Here is a 17,861-nt window from a genome sequence, read left to right as displayed (position 1 = left end):
GCGATTACTTCATGAAAGAAACTAGGAAATAAGTTAATATAAAATTGTTCCTTATCCTTAAAATCTTTGTAGCATAATTATTTTGTCTTAAATCATGGCGTAAAATTTTGAGAGAGTGCCACCGCATACAGCTTGAACAGTGTGTTTGTACCAGGAGAAACGCACATCTGACCCATTTAAGAAATTCCAGCTTTACTGACCAAACCACTCCTATGTCTTTTTTGCACCATTTAAACTTACCTTTGTGTAATTTATTGCAAAACGATATTTTTAAATGGGTCTAAAAGTCATTTCAAACTTCTCTAAATACTCCAAATGATAATCTGTTGTCCTTTTGAATATTGTTATGAACTCTCCAACCGCTATTTCAAACACGGTTATTTGACCGTTAAGTGACTTCGAAAATGCTTCGGCCCGTCGGCTTTCGCTGTTTTGACGTGCTTCGGGTGCCGTTCGGGCATTCGAGCACACTTGTCAAAATGACCGAGATGACAGTACCCCATTCGCTCACGGTGTGTGTTGACGTGTGAACCGCAAAATTTCCCGAACTGCTGCTACATTGCTGCTGCACCAAGCGTTCTGGAAAGGTAGAGTGAAGCACAGTTGGAAAAATTCGGGCAAGCACCGCGGGTGCAAACTGCAACAGCACCAGGCTGTTAGAGAAAAGTACGTGTGCGTGATGCAGAGTAACAAGTGTGCGATCTAAAAAAGAGTAGCTTCGGACGGTGCCGTTTGCCCCGAGAGAATCCGGGTTAAAGATCAGATCCGGGGGCCGAAAGTCGTGATAACCGCCTAGTGTGAGTGATGATTACGGGCATTTCTTGGGAAGTTACAACACAAACACCGTGCCTCGCGGCGTGTGTGTGTGCACCGTCGTCGTCGTCCGGTTGCAGTTGCAGGGTGAAATCGGAAGCCCCGAACGAGAAGAGGATGGAAAACGGGTCACCGTATTTTATGCCAAGTTTGTTTTTTCGAGCGTGTGTGACTGCTGCCTGACTCAGAAATCGATCTCCGACACACGCACAGTCGCACACAGACACACAAACACACACACACACAGTCGCGCGCGAGCGAGTGAAGGGTGTGTGTGCGTTTTTTTCGTCTTGCTATTGCGCGGCAGCACTTTCGGCATCGTACGATTGTTCTCGGAACTGCCGTTCACCCCGCCCGCAAGCCTGAATCAGGGGGCTTTGTGTCGGGGGAAGGGAGTCCTCTCCTGCTCTAAAACCATCCGTCACTCGTTCCGTCTCGTATAGGAAGTGTCCGTGCCATCAGGGACCGGCAATAACAAATACAAACGCACCCCGCCACAACAGAACGGCTGACTGCGCGTGATGGTCGTATGACGCAATCGTACGATTTTTCCACCCCACCGCTTCCACCTCTCCCAACCACTGCGCCCCCGCCCATGTGTTGCGAGATCCGATTGCGTGTTGGAAATGCAGTGGAAGAAAACGGATGCTGCGGGAAAAGCACAAAATAATAATTCTTTTGGTTTAAACTGCAGCTGCATCATCCAAGCAACCGTTTCATGTCGACGTAATTCATCTTATCATTTTAGCGCAACACACAAACACACGCACTCATTCTGTCCTCACTCTCGCTCTCGTGGCCACCGTAATTGGTAATTGTGAACCTATTTCTAGCGATAATGGTTGCTCGCGCCGCTTTTGGGGGGAGTTACGGATGTTGCTGCGGAGACATGTGCACACCTTAATCCAATCAGGATCGGGCTATAATCCCCCCCCCCCCTTCCATCCCCGGATCCCGTTGCATCAAGGACGTTAGAGTAGCGCCCCATAGCTAGAAAAAGAATGCTGCGAACGACGGCGAGCGGCGATGGTACGCGGAAGGAAGTGGAGAATTACACCGGAACTTACATTCCATTGCCGCCCTGTCCAGCGCACACCGTTGCGCGGGTAAATTGCACCCATTCGGCGCTGGTGGGGCAATAGGAAGAACCTGCTTGTGCTGCGACCCGCTTGAAACTGGTTTTTTCCGTGTCAACTCGCTTCTCCTTCCCGTCTGCTCACACAGTCTGGCGTAGGAGCGAACGGAAAGAAGTCCAACCGGCACGTGGTCGTTGCTAAAGGTTACAGCCTAGGAGTGTGGATGATTCACGCTTGGAGTTGGCGGCTCATCACGGGGGTTTTAGGGGAGGGGGCCTGTTGTGCTATGAATATCTTGATCGATTCCGATAACCGGAAAGGAGGATCACATAATTTCGAATCAAGATACAGCCATCGAGGTGTCAGACTGGTTGGTGATGACTGGTTGCTGGCTTTTGTTTTGGGGGAATTTATTACCCTATTTCCATAATAATGGTATTTATTGGGAAAACTGTAATATTTCGTAGATGGTGCAATGAATAACAAAGAATTACCCGTTTGCGTATCAAATTCATTGGCTAAAATAATCCATGCTATTTTTCTCTACAGATGAACTGAACGTATTATACGCCTAATCGTTTTAATATTCCAAACTTTGCTCATTTCAGTATACAATAAACGCAAATAGCGCAAGAGAGACAGAGTGTGCATGCGTACCACACACAATGAAATGGAGAGTTTTCTATGTTTACTTCAAGCGATAAGGCCCCCAAGATAGTCGCGTATGCATTTTGAAAACTGTGTGGTCTGTTGCGATGATGATGATGATGATCTGGTCATTTTTTTTAGAGGTTTTACCAAGTGCTGACGTTTCTGGGCACCATCACGAAGCTTGTGTTAATCACGAGCTACCGGTTAGTACCACGCCGTCGTGTGAAGGGTGATAATTGTTAATAGCCTCACGCTAATTGGGAAGATGGGCAATGTTTTCCGAGCTCCCAGTGTTAAGCCAGAAACCGTGTTTCTGTACGATGGGAATGAATAGGATAATTCGTGTTCCGGTTCCGGCCAGATCAGTGCCGTAGCGATGATGGACCACAACCATGCATCAGTCAACTATCACGTGGCACTCAATCAGAATCATGGGCACACGCACATGTGCGCGCATATTTCATGATCGAAGAAGCGGCCGAGTCCGTTGCCTCGTACGCGCCCCGATCCATTTAAATCAATCAGAGACGCCTTCCCAGCCATGAATTCCACTCAATGGTGCTTGTTGTTGCTTGTTGAATGGCATTTCGCAAAGATCAATTGTCTCATGGGCTCTTGCTTGCTCTTTTACGAAAACATGCATCCCGTGTCATGTGACAAGCGGGGATGCCAAAAAGGGGAAAAGATCGCACGTCGTTATTTCGTCGTCCGTGTTATCCATCCACAGTGCACACCCGTGTGAGCTGTGTGTCGCTGTTGTCGTTGTTGAATCATAAATCATCCCCAATCACAACATGCCCCGACGGCGCAATGAAACGTGTGCGCGGGTTCGTAACTAATATATGTTTGTCCTTTCTTCTTGGTCGCCCTTTATCTGCAGGGATTAGAGCAGCGAGGAGCGAGTGTACGGGCGCCGTACGACAGCCGAAAGAGCAGCCCCGCCTCTGTATTCTAACCCGTAACGTTTCAATTACGTCGCCACCGGTACCGGCGTCGGCACAACTAGCGCAACACACACACACACACACGCGCACAAGTATTAATTCCGCACCCGGCCCTTCGGAAACACGTGGACAGCGAGGAAGCAACGTGTGCCCGGCGTTACACTGGCATCATCCAGCACCGCGACACCGCAGCAGCAGACGCCGGCCAGAATGTCGCGCAAACGACCACGTGAAAGCCTGGGCGATATGATGGCGAGCAGCAGCAGCAGCGCCGCGCGTTTAACAATCGACGAGACAGTCTCGATCACGATCGATCCAAACGGAGCGCTGGAGGATCGGTTGGCCACCCAGCACCAGCAACACTTGCAGGCTGATTCCACGGTTGCTACTGCGCCCGCTGCTGCATCCGCTGATGGTACACCCGATAACAGTATGAACGGGAGCAGCAGACGCTTCAGCAGCATCCGGCTTGTGGACGAAGGCATCGAACCGAGCCATAGCGATCACTGCTGGCCACCGAACAATGACGGTGCACTGAACGGGCATGTTAACTTTGGCTTGCCGGGAACAGTCGGGCGTCCCTCCCGTTCGTCCGATCCAGTTTCGCCTCCATCCGTCTCGTCGAATGGATCCTCTTCCGTGGCGACATCGTCCGGATTCGCCAGCCAGCATGCAACGAGCGGAGTCGAGCACAGCCCACCGGTGGTAAGTGTGTTGTTGATAGTTGGACAAACAAGTCTCTTCTCTCCCCGTACGAAAACACGCACAACATCGCACGCATCCACCCCCCTCCCCATTGTACATCGTACGTTTACGCTATCAATTTTTTTGCACCACGCTCACACGTTTATCAATGGACGTGGTGTGGGGTGAGTTGGAAAGCGAAAAAAGGCAACAAAAAACAGTCCACGATTTGCCGTGGCGCCGATATGTTATGAAAACAAATCGGCGTAAACGCGTTATCGATGCGGCATCCGTCCCTCACGTACCCTCTCTCTCTCTTTCTCTCTCTGTATCGCGATATCGTGGGTGCAGTTTTCGAAGCGGGAATGGGATGGTAATTGCGCGTCCATTTATTTTACGACCTAAAGCCTAAAGCCTGCTAGTGATCGCACCGTATGGAGCGCCTATCTTATCGTGCGAATCGTGTACCTCCCGCGTTTGCCTTGAAGATAAGAAGGCTTTCCAAAATTTTGCTTCCACTACGCCATTACGTCAACCGGGAGCGTCAAATGCGCAGGGATTGCTCACACGATCGTACGATGCATGAGCCAGCAAAGCACAGGAAAGCCCATCATCTGTTTTCGGAACACTGATAAGCGCGCTCCACAGTTGGTGGGTGATGAGCTGGCAAAACGTGTGTCCGGTAATAGATGAATAAGGCAACTAGTGGCAGCTCGCGCGAGAGGGCACAGAGCAGATGCTTCGGTCAAGATGGTGTTTTTTCATGACATCCGCTTTAAAATTTCAATTATTATTACAGCATCTAGTTTATTGCTCTATCAGCTCTTTTTGCTTGCCTATGTATACATAAAATAAGCTATAAATAGAATGACAAACCCTGTGCAAGGTCATCCCTGTTTAAAATAGCTGAATCGGATCAAACCACCAACCAAACTGCGGCCGATATAGTAAGGGCTTGTCCCGTCTCGTGTATTGCGTAGACTGGCTTCTGGCTACGTCTCCACCATCCAATGTTCCTCCTCCATCGCAAAAGCGATTAGCGTTGCGCAAGCACGTTTTGGGACGTTTTTTTTGTCGCGTCCACATCGTCTCTAGAACACGTGCTACCCTACCACTGGCTAGTAGGACACAGTGTGTGTATTGGTCTGTGTGTATGGTGTTCACTGGTGTTGTGTTGCCCTTCTTTCGTTTTGTCGAAATCACCAAGTATAAGAATGTATGTGCATGCTCACACACAGACAGCAGACCCATGCGTAATGTAGTATCTGGCACTGATTGCGTCATGCGTGATGCTATTGTGACACGTTTCTGCGTTCCATGCGTGCTATCGTATCGGTAGGGATTGAAGATTTACCCGCGACCGTTTGGCAAGGAAACGATAGAATTCGTTTGTAACTATTTATATGCTGAGTCAACAGCATTTTTTTGCGCGCGCTCTCTCTCTTGCCGTCTCTTTTGCTTCGCCGCCGAACCACCGAGTACAATTAATTATTCAAACAAATCAATACCGAAAAATCTGTGTGTGCACGTGGTGTCTTTCGTGGACCGACAGAGGGGATTGTGGCGCAAAACATACACGGGCTGTGCGTGTGTTTGTGTATTTGTTTACACGAAACGGAACGTCTTATCAGCTTTTGTGGGTTTTACTGTGTTCGGTGGTTCGGTCGTGTTTCGTTAGTTCCGTTTTGGGGTCGACCAAATTCCAACCGAAAGACGCCCGGGCCTGATCGACGTCATCAGTTTAAGGGCGGCTTTTCGTGCAGCGGCGGCGCTTCTGATTGGCTACGCGTGTAACATGTGCGTAGATCGAGTGATTTTGCTTTCCACACTAAAAGCTTAATGTGTGTGTGTGTTTGTAAGGCATCATAAGCAGTTGAGCGAGAAATTTTGAAATGGACCACTTTCACTGTTCTGTGTTTTTTGTTATACTTTACTATCCCGCGTAGGGGCTCCCGTACATTGAATGATTCACTTTTTCATGGATGTACCTGAAATTGACATTTGTAACTATGACTTTATATAAGAAAGTATTTCTTCTTTAGAACACTCTTTTACTATTTTGTTTCAAGCAATGCGACATTGTCTACTGCTTCAGTTTGGTTGATTGGCTCATTCAAGTAGATATGGTTGGCCGTCCCTGCTGGCTTGCTTCTGTTGCATATAACAACAGGAAATACAGCACATCATGCGACATGAAAGCCAATTCCATTAGCAAACCCCTTTTGACACGGCTAAGGAAGGAGGAGAGTCTTCGTTTTCTTTCGAGACACACGGCGGATACCCATTAAGAAAGAGAGACCCATTTGTCATACCGGTGGTGTCGTCGTTCAGCGCACTTTCTGCAAAATCGTACGATCGCGTCACACTTCTCCTCCTCGACTGCCCAGTACGAAAGCGCTGGCGGCACACAGGCAGCACCACCGCATCTGTGAGTATGTGTGTGTGCTTCAGCGTGGCCGGGCCCAACGAGCGTCTGACGTGGAGTTTTTCGCGTAGTGATGGCGCTGATGGCTTAGTCATTACAAACAAAAAAACAACAATCATCATCTCACTAATGCTCCATCTCTCCCTCTCACTCTCTCTCTCTCTTTGGGGTTTGTGGTTTGAGCAGAAAAATAAAACAAACCGGGCTGTGTTGCAGCATAATTATTGTGCTGAATCGATGCTGAAGCTGTGTATTCCGGTTCGCGCCCGGCAAATCAGCAAGCGCCCAGAAGAGGAGAATTTGCATGCGTGTTCTTTTGCTCGCGCTTGTTCTTCTACAAATTGGGAAGAGGGGCAACGAAACAAACCAATTACCAGTGTTGCATCACTCGGAAGTCGGGGCAATTTTGCTTGCAACGGGGGAGAGAGAGGGAGGAAGGAGAGTTTGTGCAAGCTATTTTAAAACCGAATCCGAATCGATAACGGAAGAACGTAAGTCTTAACCTTGGTCTATCTCTTCCCGTTGGAATCTTGTCACTGCTTCTTCTGGTGTGCTTCTCTGTCTCTCTCTCTCTCTCTCTCGCTGCTTTCAAATACCTTTCTCATAAGAGTGCCACGTTTGCCAAGCCTACAAGTTCAAGGACAAACAAACGTGTCCACGCCACGCACAAGGTGTGAGAATGTACGAGAAGGATTCCCAATTCATGTACATTAAACATCTCACCGTGTGCCCTACGGTGTCTTGTGAAAGTACACAACTGTTGCCGTTTGAAAGTGATAAGCAGTTTGAATATTTGATAAGAATGGCACGGGAAGAAAGTGCCCCGAGGGCGGCAAAGGATCCAAATGAAGGATAATTGATGGTTAATTATCCAGAGGGTTCTTGAAAAGAAGGGTACATGCAAAAAGGAACCAGCGATAATGGCTGGGGTTAGTTTGGCAATTACGTCGAGACGTCGTGTATGTAATGGGTAAAATATTACGAATCCAATAAGACGGTCCAATATGACGCAGAAATGCAACGGACCAGGCAGGTACGTGACTTTGTTCGAGGAAGAAAACAGCGACCACCTGATCCAGGTGGTCAAAGTAAACAGCACGCCACCGTGCCCATTTCGTTGTGGTCGTGGTTTCTTCTAGAGTTGGCAGACAACAACTACCCTTCTTTTACCCTCAATAAACCGTGATGACGAGGCCGAATCATCCGATCGCGATGGCATTTATGACGTCATTCGCCGGTGTCATTCAATATGGTGTGGTGTAGGGTTTAGAAATCTCACCTTCTGCCACCCTCTCTATCACGTTCCCACCAGTGAACTGACGAGCATACGAGTGGTTCTGGATGTGTTTGAATTTGCTAGTGGCTGTTGCATTTACAAGCAGCGGACAGTTGTGTTGCTCTATCGATTAGAAACCGATTTTCCTTTTGCGAATTCTTCCACCCCGCTCGCTCGCTCGCTCGGCCGCTCCGAACGATCGTCAGGTGGTGAGCCGAAGCCGCCGCTCCTAACATCGCAACCTTGCACCTTGCGCGCGATCGGTACCAGCTCGATGCCTCTTCTGTCCGCACCGTTCGTCTGCTCCTCGGTTGCCCTTAGGGGTACCGCTTTCGACGGGTTGTGTGCCGAAGACCGGTGCGCGCCACGTTAAGTGCTCGTGCACTGACGCACACGCGTTCGCTCTCGCCGCCGCCGGGGTGGTGGTGCGCTTCATCATCGGCAAGCGAGCGAGCGAGCGCGTGAGAGCTATCGCAAGCGGGTTCGCGATGCTTCGGAAACAGTTTTTCCGCGGCAGCGTACGCGAACGGGTTGGTAGCTACCATAAGTCAGAAGCGTATTGTCAGTCCTGCACAGTGTAGTAGTTGGCAGATTCGAAACATACCAACGACGTCCAAAACGGTTGTACGTGTCAGACCAGGCAGGCAGCAGAGTGTGTGCAGTGTGGCGCCTTTGATTACGCGGCGGCCCGTGGAGTACACATCGCCGTTTTTACTCCGGCAAGTGCGAAAGTTGCACAGTTTTTCACGTACACCCGTAGCGCGAGCGTAGCTTTAGTGTCGTCGTCTGCTGGCTGCGTGTTTAGTGATATTAGCTTGTTCGTTTGGCAAAGCGCAAACAAAAAAAAAAAGAAGAAGGTCACACATTCCTGGGGCTTCACTCTACCCCACGCTCTTCTTCTCCGCTAGTAGTACGAGTCCAACAACGCTCCCCCCCCGCGTAACAGTGATTGCGTCTGAACTAGTGCGCGGCAGTTACGGTGACGTTGATGAGTGAAGTGACATTCGCACCACCAGCAGCAGCAGAGCATTTTTGTGCATCGCAGTAGACGTGGAACTTCCGCAGGTGCAACAGTGTCGGTGGTTTTGTTTTTTGGCGGACATGCCGTATTCGTGCTGAATGTTACTCGTTACTTTTACGAATGGTGTAGAACTCGAAAAACAAAACGCAACAAAAAAAATTGTGAAAATATTACCGAGTCATACAACAGCGTGCATTTGTTAAAGTAAAGATAGATAGAGCAGCACGTGGAACCGTGATGGCGCCCAACTATTTGCCAACTGAAAGTGACGGTCCGGTCCAGATCACCGTTCAGCACCGGTTGGATGTAAGTTTGCTACACACACACACACACACACACACTAAGGAGCCTCCGAAATCAAAGGAATTCCATTACAATTTTTCAGCAAACGGTTCGAAGCAAAAATGAAAAATGAACACAAAACTGTAAAAAAAAAGGAAATCGAACGCCTTTAAAGAATTGTTTCATTGTTATTGTATCCCGGTCGGCACAATTCAGTTCGATGCATAAAAATAGAAAGATTGTGTTTCATAAAGCACAAGTAGTATGGGGGAGGAAAGGTGTGTGGTCACAGATGTAGGTCTCTCAGTGGTAAATTTTCTGTGTGCCAATTTATGTAATACTCTCTGCCCCCCCATCATCCGACATCATTACCATAACATGGTCTCTCCTCCATTTTGCTACGTTTTGTTTGAAGACGTTGTGTGCAGTGTTACTGCCCCTTACGGTGGTTGTTGCGCTTGTGAGCATTACGCGCTTTGCGCTTTTCGCGATGTTTTGCTCCTCTTCTATCGGGTGTTGGTATCGCTTGTACTGCTTCGCAAATAAGACAGCAAAGCGCAACAGTAGAATTCCATAATGTATCTACTAGAGATAACGGGGAACCACTGCGCGTGTTCCGTACTGTGGAGCAGATACAGTTAAATCATACGATACACAAGTTGCTCCAAGAACCAAGAACTCTTTACCGAGCCCTACTATTCAACGCAAAGGAACTCGAATCCGATAGGGTAATTAAAAAATTAAACGGTCTTTAAAGAACGCACACAACCGTTCATTAGCCAGCCGGCCTAACCTTCACGTTACCGATTCTTATCATCGGCCTGCTGTGATGCAAACAGTGCAAGATATTTGATACGTCTTGCGTCCATTTATCATGGCGCTTCCCTCTTGCGTGTCGTCTCTATTTAAGCCGCCCGCTGTCCCACCGTCAAGGTCGATGGTGGCTCCGTTTGAATGGAACGGGGTTAATCTTGGAACAGTGCACAACTACCAACCACCACATACCCCACCACCACCGGAGCGCCATCGCCAAGGGTGATAATTATCGCTCATCCAGAAGAAGGATGTTGCTAATCGTCTTCCGTTCTGTGCCGCGTGCTGCGCTCTTGTCCGGGTAGCTACCCTAATCAGCGGAATTAGATGGCGACTAATCAAGAGTTACCTAGGTCGAGAGCGACGTACAACTTGACACCTTGTAGGAGATTGTTGAGACCTAATCGCCGGTGGCTAAAAATAGCCGACTTAGAGAGTATTACGAAAAGATTTCAAAACTTTTTCATTACTGTCTAGTTGAGTAACAATGAAATGGACAGCAAAAAAATGCTTTGGTTTAATGTACATGATCGCATCGGTACATTTAAACTGAACGCTTGTCTTGTTGCCGCTACATTCGTTCCACATTAATTGTAAGCTGGAGCTACACGTTGTTCCACGCGGCTGTAAAAGCCGCCACTCGAGCAAAAACCGACCAAAAGTGAAGCCATGCGTGCACGGACGGTCAAAGGTCTTTGCTTCGTACGTAGTAAGGGATAGGAAGACAATAATCAGCATTTGAAAAGCTAAAAGAAAATATACTGCTGTGGCACTGGATTATGTTTTGGTTGGTGGTTTGGCTGTTTTAGGCGCTGTAAACTTTGATCAGTTTCTTGCAACCCCTTTTGCCATGTATAGCTTTACCGAAATGGTCAACCACCAATGCGCCATTAGGTTGTCAGGCGATAGAAAACAAAACAGTTGTGTTGGAGTGAAGCTAATTTTAGCGTAGATTTAACTACAATCGATGGAGCGCTTAAAAATAGCACCTGCTTCGAAGCGAGAGCATCGATCACAGAGAGCAGACGACTGCAGGTTTGTTTTGATGCATCGGTATCGTATGATCAGACGGCGATCGTCCGCTGCAGGCGGCACAAGTGTACAGGAAGATGTCCACATGCCATACCGCCGCAGCAAGCCATATGGCAGTGAGTGTGAAAAGCTTACGAATAATAGTTATCGAACTCCAAACGTCCATTAGTTTATGTTATTGAAATCGAATGATCTGTGTTAATTATATGAATTATTAAAAAAAAACTAATCGAAAACATTGTATTCTCTCGTATATTTGCAGACCATCTGCAAACAGGCACCATACTCTACAGAGCTGGATGCGATCCGGGAGCGCGAGCGATGCGATTACACACAAAAGATCACATACCAGATGGCCCGTGCGGGTACCGCGCCGCGTATGATCCGTGTGTACGCGGACGGTATCTACGATCTGTTCCACCAGGGGCACGCGCGACAACTGATGCAGGTGAGTGTAGAACACTACCCCTTGTGAAGAACAAGCAGAACAATTATGATGTTCAGACACACACAGCGGCTTTCTTCATACTGGTGTGACACGGTTTGTGCTAATGGTTCGTCGGTGTACTATTTCTTCCAGGCCAAAAACGTGTTTCCCAACGTGTACCTGATCGTTGGAGTTTGCAACGACAAACTGACCCACAGCCGGAAGGGTCGAACGGTGATGAACGACGAGGAGCGTTACGAAGCGGTACGACACTGTCGCTACGTTGATGAGGCAAGTATCTACTGCGTTGGTCAACTGCCGGCTGACAGGCATTACTGACCCAGGTGCAACAGGGTTCACGCTGGCAAAAACTGGAACGCAAGGGGTTTGCAGAGCTTTAGTCAACACACCCTTGCTGTGTTTCACCCCTTAGGCCATGTTTCGCACGCGCGGGCGGGCAGCGCCTGGTGGCGTTTTGTTGCTGACACGTTCGCCGGAAGTGATCACGATTGAATGGAATTGAACAAAATTGCTCAATTGAAGTGTACGACCAGCGCGCGCGCGAATTGTGAAAGAGACACGAGTTGGCCGCGCAAAACATCCTCACCCCTACCCGAGGGGTTGGTCGGGGTCGAAAAAATATAATCGTCTCCTCCAGGGGAGAACGCGGGAATCGTACGATCCTTTCAATTGGTCGGCTGGTCCGAACTTGTGTCTCGAGGCCTCTAATTTAATATAGCGCTCTTGGTTGCGCTAAATTGATACTGTTTGTAATAGGCAGTTTCATAGCGATTGCGCTTATGTTTCGCAAATGTGTTGCATTTTTATGAGCCAGTTTAAACTATGCCATGATGATTTGATTTATTGCTGTAATCAGTTGTTTTGGGGTTTGTTTTTGTGGTTCGAAGTGATTCTGCATTGTCATAACGCTGTTCTTTGTTTCTCTCTCTCTCCCCCCTTTCTTCGTTTGCAGATTGTCCCAGATGCACCCTGGGAGCTGGACGACGAGTTTATCGAGAAGCACAAGATCGATTTCGTGGCGCACGATGAAATACCGTACAGTACGGACGACTGCAACGACGTGTACGCGAAGATCAAGGCCAAGGGCATGTTCGTGGCGACGGAGCGCACCGAGGGCGTGTCCACGTCCGACATAGTGGCGCGGATAGTGAAGGACTACGACATCTACGTGCGCCGCAACCTGGCCCGCGGCTACACGGCCAAGGAGCTGAACGTGTCGTTCCTGTCGGAGAAAAAGTTCCGCTTCCAGAACAAGATGGTCGAGCTGAAGGACAAGGTGCGCAAGGGCAAGGACGACTTCATCACCAAGTGGGAGGAACGGTCGACCGATCTGATCAAAACGTTCCTGCTCATGTTCGGCAAAGAGCGAATCTCAATGTTTCTGTCCGACTCGAAGCAGCGCATCCGGTCGGCACTGAGCCCACCGGGCAGCCCGGGCAGCGGCAGCAACCACAGCCTGAACGACTGCGACGACGACGACGACGATCTGGAGAGCCCGGACTCGGTGCTCGATTCGCCGCCGAGCAAGCGATCGAACGTGATCCGCAGCCGCCACCATCTGCTCTCGGAGGAGGACGACGAGGAGCAGGGTTTGGGCGGGCCGCGCTCCCCTCCCCCGGTGCTGGAAGACGACGAGGATGACGACGACGACGACGACGAAGCGTACCTGGACTCACGCTCGCGACCCTCATCCAACTACAACATTTCGCTTATGGCCGGTGGGGGCGATGGTGGAAGCAGCGGCGGTAGTGCAGCACTCAACAGTAGTAGTAGCGGTGGCAGTGGCAGTCGAACCTATGGCAATCGTAACTACTAAACGCCCCCCCCCCGCCCTCCCCCCTTTTAGAGAGTAAAGTAATGAGACTCGGCCAAGTGAGCCAATGAGTGTTCGCTCGCTCGGTCTCAGAGGTGTGCCGAGAAGACTAGTGTGTGTGTGGCTACCTTCGCGTATACTACGAATTATTCCTTTCGCGATGCTGTGTGCCGGTGTTGGCGATGAGATATGCTACCCTGTCGATCGATCAGCACTCGCGGATGCCGGTTTGTCGATAATATAATGGCGCGTCTTTGTTTGGTTTGTTTGTTTGTAAGCCACGAAATCTGAAACACAGACGAAACCAAAACCACCCTTCGTTCGCCCAAATTACCAAGCTTGCCGAATGGAATGCCTTAGTTTGATGCTAAATTACAACACCTATCCGCGCGCAACACAATATACAATCCTTGCGGTGTTTTGCTGTGGCGCATTCGTTTTGGAGTATTACTTGATACCTACACCGAGACAATATACACGTATGCGTTGCAGGCGAGGAGTATAGAAGAACTGTGTGGAGAGTAGAGAAATGGGAGTTAATGCAAAACTAATACCGGAAGGAACCACGACGAGTGCGTGAATACGCAGGAAAAGGGCATGTGATTGGTGATTAGCAGGAGATGTGCGCTCTGTCCTTTTTTTCGTTTGCGGGAAAGCACAGCACCCGGGTGTTAAGTTGGGAGAACTAAATTAAGATTGCCGGAAAAAACCAGGTCGCGCTAAATTAACGCATTCTCAGGGATCAACGGAACACAACAAGATTTGGTAAACAATGGAAGAGGTGGAATTGATGATGATGCGTTTTCGTTCATGTGTTATAGTGCTTTGGGCTGGAAAGTGGACCAGCGATAGCGAAATGAACACTACCTACACAACAGCCGTACGCAAAGATGCTCACCTCGTCCCAAAGCCGTTTACGGTTGCAGAACAAATACACAACGAGAGAAGTAGGCGTGCAAAAAGCACGCAACCGTACAAAGGCATACGTATAACACTAGAAAGAGCGAGAAAGAGAGAGAGAGAGAGAAAGGGTTGGTTACGCACTAAATTATTAATCCCCCAGGTTAACAGTTCTATCGTATATTTATTGCTTCTTCTATTGTGTTTTTGCCCGCCCGCCGCAAACGCCTTACGAGTTGAATTCAAAAATCTGTTAAAAATACAAGCCAGATTGCCAGCGTTAGAGGCGAGGTGGGTAGGTGACAGCCAAGCGGAATTATGGATTTCGGAGGTTGTGGGGATGTGGTGGTATAGGACGGACAGACGGACTATGCGACATCGTGTAATGTTTAACGATAGTAGTAGTACTTCCCCCTCCCCTCCCCCGCCTCCAGGTGTCTGTTGTTACTATGCTACCATAAAGTAGTACTATAAAGGAGAAGAAGAAAAACAGAAATCGGTTGAATAATATACACATAAAAAACAAACAAAAATAACTCCCACGTTTAGTAAAACATGATTCCGATCACTGCTAACGATGATTTTGATTTGTTTTTAGGTTGGTTTCGGTTGTTGCTGTCACAACACAATGCGAAGCTGTTGTTGAGGAAATGTGATAACATTAGACAAGGCGTGGTTTGGTGTGATGTGTTTAGGCTAAAGGAAATCGCCCGACTGCTCCTGCTTTGTCAACTTGCGAACAGTGAACGTTGCCGCTTTCAGAGAGCGTTTCGCATTAGATCATTTTTTGCCAAACTTACGCAGTATTGCTAATTGTGTGCTTTTACTGGCAGTTTGTTTCCAGGCCAAGCTTCTTGCAAATGCAAAATGAGACCGAAATTCCTGCGATCGCCGCCACACGCCGGGCACACACACGTGTTTTCCTTTTATTTATATTTATTCTGCCAATTGAATAAAATTATCTTTAAACTAGTGATGTTTTGATAATGGTTTTGTTGCCCAACAATAAATTAAAACCGATCACCCGATCAGCCGACAGTTGGAAAATGTTCTTTCCCACCGTCTGACGCTAAATGATGTCCAATTTAAAAATAAAAGTGAATAAGGACGGGTCTTGCTAAAAATGGCGAAAGTAATTCCTGCTTACCAAGTGCACCGTGATGGTAAACGAAAGTTAACGTATTTTTCGGTGGGATTTTGTGTGAGTGTGTGCGTCTGTGTGTGTGCGAGTGTGTGTATGTGTGAGTGTGTTTGTTGGAATATAAACCTTTAAATCGTTGATTAATGATCTTCAAACTCGGATACGCACCGTGATGCGTCAATCCACAAGCGTGGTGGAAGCGATCGCGTGTAAGGATGATGGACACCCCGGTGAATCTCCTTTTTTTGGACTGAGAAACACGATTACACGAACTGAAATCATTCGCATATGGAGTTTTTGGGTTGGAAATGGTAAAGCTTGCTAAAACCAGTGACGAGAAGAAAAGAATAGGGGGTCGACATTAAATTAAAGCTATGATTATGATACAAAAATAAAAACTCATATGAGGATACCGATTCCATCTATCATAAACATACAAACATAAAATTAAAATAACAAAAAATAATATTAAACACAATTTTTGGGGTGGTTTTAGCAGCGGGGCGGCACAATTTGTTTTACTCTGCTGCATGCTAAAGATAACAAGCAAAAGACGAAAATAAATGCAAAATGTAATGCAATCCAATGCAAACCGCCGTGTAGCGTGTAGGTCCGTTTCCGTTTACATTCAAAAACACACACACACAGTTCTCGTTTTTTCCCCCAAACAATCCAAAGCAAACACTCTATAACTATATAATACCGTTATGCAAATTTTCCGCTGACTAGTGAATAAGAGGAGCATTGTTATGATGGGAGGAGGAAGCGTTAGAATAAAGATCACTACTCACACATCGTGAACATCGTTCAACCGAGCGTTTGTTTGGCTTTTGATTTGCATGCTGTCCAACACTGCTGAAGTTAGCTTTATTACAGAGAAACTAAATTCAATGCTTGGTTTTCATTTTAAAGCTGGCTTCTTTCCCAAAACTTGATAAGTAATTTTTTTTTTCATTAAATCATTAAAGTTCCCCTTTTTTATTTCCCGATTTTAATGTAAATCTACCAACAGAAGGAATGTAAAATTCAATCTATTTCGAAGTACGTTTGTACGTATTTGTTTTTCAGTGTTTTTTCCATTATCAACTCAATTTTGATTTGTTTACCAGTCCTGTTTTGCCCGGCGAAGCCACACGCGTATGCATTTTGTTTTTCTTCTGTCGGCATTTGATTCAATAAAACCATAAAAGAAGCAAGAAGCAACAAACAACCATAAAAACAAACCTTTTTAAATTGTAAATTATTATTTTCCGCTTCGAAGGGAAGCTTTCTTTGCTTTCTGTTTTTGCTATGATTTTGGCATTATTTGTCTTCGATGATGGGGAGTGAAACACTGTCTTTGCGTGCCAGCGCCGTGCCGAGTAACGAAGATAGCAACGGCGACTTTGAATGCCCATTTTGGTTTGGCGGCCTTTGCAACTTTGGCATTGAATATTGATGGTGACAAAATTGAATTCTTATGCTAATCCTTAGGACGACACGGTGAATGGAGCGGCGAGAATGGGCCCACTCCAGTTCGGCTTTGGTTTATGCAACGCTATTGATATTAAACATGTGATAAAACACCATCTCATCCAACACATTGTCGGCGGAAATAGTGTTTAATGGTGTGCGGAGTCGGCACCCAGACACGATGGATGCGGTTCCATTTTCGAACAACATTTTAGCTCCACTTTCGCTACAACTCAGGACGACGAGTCCAGGCATCTTTCTTTTTTTTTCCCTACACAGTGTGCATTTTATTTTGCCGTTCCAGTAGAAAAGCTTGCATTCTACCGAAATTCCAATCTCAATTCCATCATTCTCAGACAAATCGAGAATGCTTGTTTTTTCCTGCGACTGGGAACGAATAATTTATCTTACATGCATCAATCGTTACATTCGTGCCTAATTCGATCACTGTCTTTGGTAAGGGTATGTGAATATGCTGGAAGTGTGTGAGGAATACGAAATGATATAATCCTCAGTAGAATACAGACTTTACAGTGAAGAAGCTAATGCTAATTCCAGGATAAAATAATACATTATAATAAGATCCAACACGTCGATGTATTGATGTTGTCGTATGAACGATCGATGATGCTCGATCGAGCATTGAAGCTATTTTATTTGCTCAACTCTTACTTTTTACCAAAATTTAATATAAAAAAAACATTAAAATAATCTCATTTTCTAGAACGAAATGAAACCAACTGGGTGGAAAAATGGTAAAAAATGGTTCCCTTTGCATCGCAAATGAATGAGGTTCACAGCTTTTTCGGAAAATGGTGCAAACGTGCATTGAAGCAGAAAGGGCCACGAGAAGCAAAGCAACAGCCACAGATGAATGCGCTTTACTGTCCATTTTTGGCACACTCAGTGAGCATAAGGTGTGTGTAATGCTTTGCTACTTTGTACGTAAGAAAATGCAACACACACCGGAGGAGAGTTTCAAAAAGGTCTTTGTGAGAAATACTCAATCAGACTGTTTCAAGACATCTTCAACATTCAAAGTTCTTTGAATAAGGTTTAAGGTGCGAGATGTTGTTTACCGTTGCTATGT

The 17,861-nt window shown here is 47.1% G+C and overlaps 1 protein-coding gene across 5 annotated transcripts; it reads left to right on the top strand.

Annotated features, from left to right (window-relative positions):
• Window positions 1-486: 486 nt before the first annotated feature.
• Window positions 487-16,130, top strand: LOC120900979 (choline-phosphate cytidylyltransferase B-like). 5 transcript variants are annotated; one of them, XM_040308645.1, is made up of 5 exons: window positions 487-587; window positions 3,421-4,189; window positions 11,280-11,465; window positions 11,598-11,735; window positions 12,418-16,130. In XM_040308645.1, exons 2-5 carry the CDS (start codon window positions 3,695-3,697, stop codon window positions 13,279-13,281), a joined length of 1,683 nt encoding a protein of 560 aa, XP_040164579.1. In that variant the 5' UTR covers window positions 487-587; window positions 3,421-3,694; the 3' UTR covers window positions 13,282-16,130. The 5 variants fall into 5 exon arrangements, with proteins under 5 accessions (XP_040164579.1, XP_040164571.1, XP_040164566.1 ...); XM_040308637.1 differs by having other exon boundaries at window positions 541-666; XM_040308632.1 differs by having other exon boundaries at window positions 543-797.
• Window positions 16,131-17,861: the final 1,731 nt, after the last annotated feature.

Source organism: Anopheles arabiensis, chromosome 2 (assembly GCF_016920715.1).
Source record: "Anopheles arabiensis isolate DONGOLA chromosome 2, AaraD3, whole genome shotgun sequence".
NCBI classification, from domain to species: Eukaryota; Metazoa; Arthropoda; class Insecta; order Diptera; family Culicidae; genus Anopheles; species Anopheles arabiensis.
The sequence above is the reverse complement of the archived record's forward strand: the minus strand, read 5'-3'. Positions and strand labels throughout refer to the sequence as shown.

What these genes read in the sequence shown, in the direction of transcription:
- LOC120900979 (XM_040308645.1), top strand. Translation starts at nt 3,695, where the DNA reads ATGTCGCGCAAACGACCACGTGAAAGCCTGGGCGATATGATGGCGAGC. An exon ending in TCGAGCACAGCCCACCGGTG is followed by an intron (nt 4,190 to 11,279) that starts GTAAGTGTGTTG and finishes GTATATTTGCAG; the next exon opens with ACCATCTGCAAACAGGCACC. An exon ending in ACGCGCGACAACTGATGCAG is followed by an intron (nt 11,466 to 11,597) that starts GTGAGTGTAGAA and finishes TATTTCTTCCAG; the next exon opens with GCCAAAAACGTGTTTCCCAA.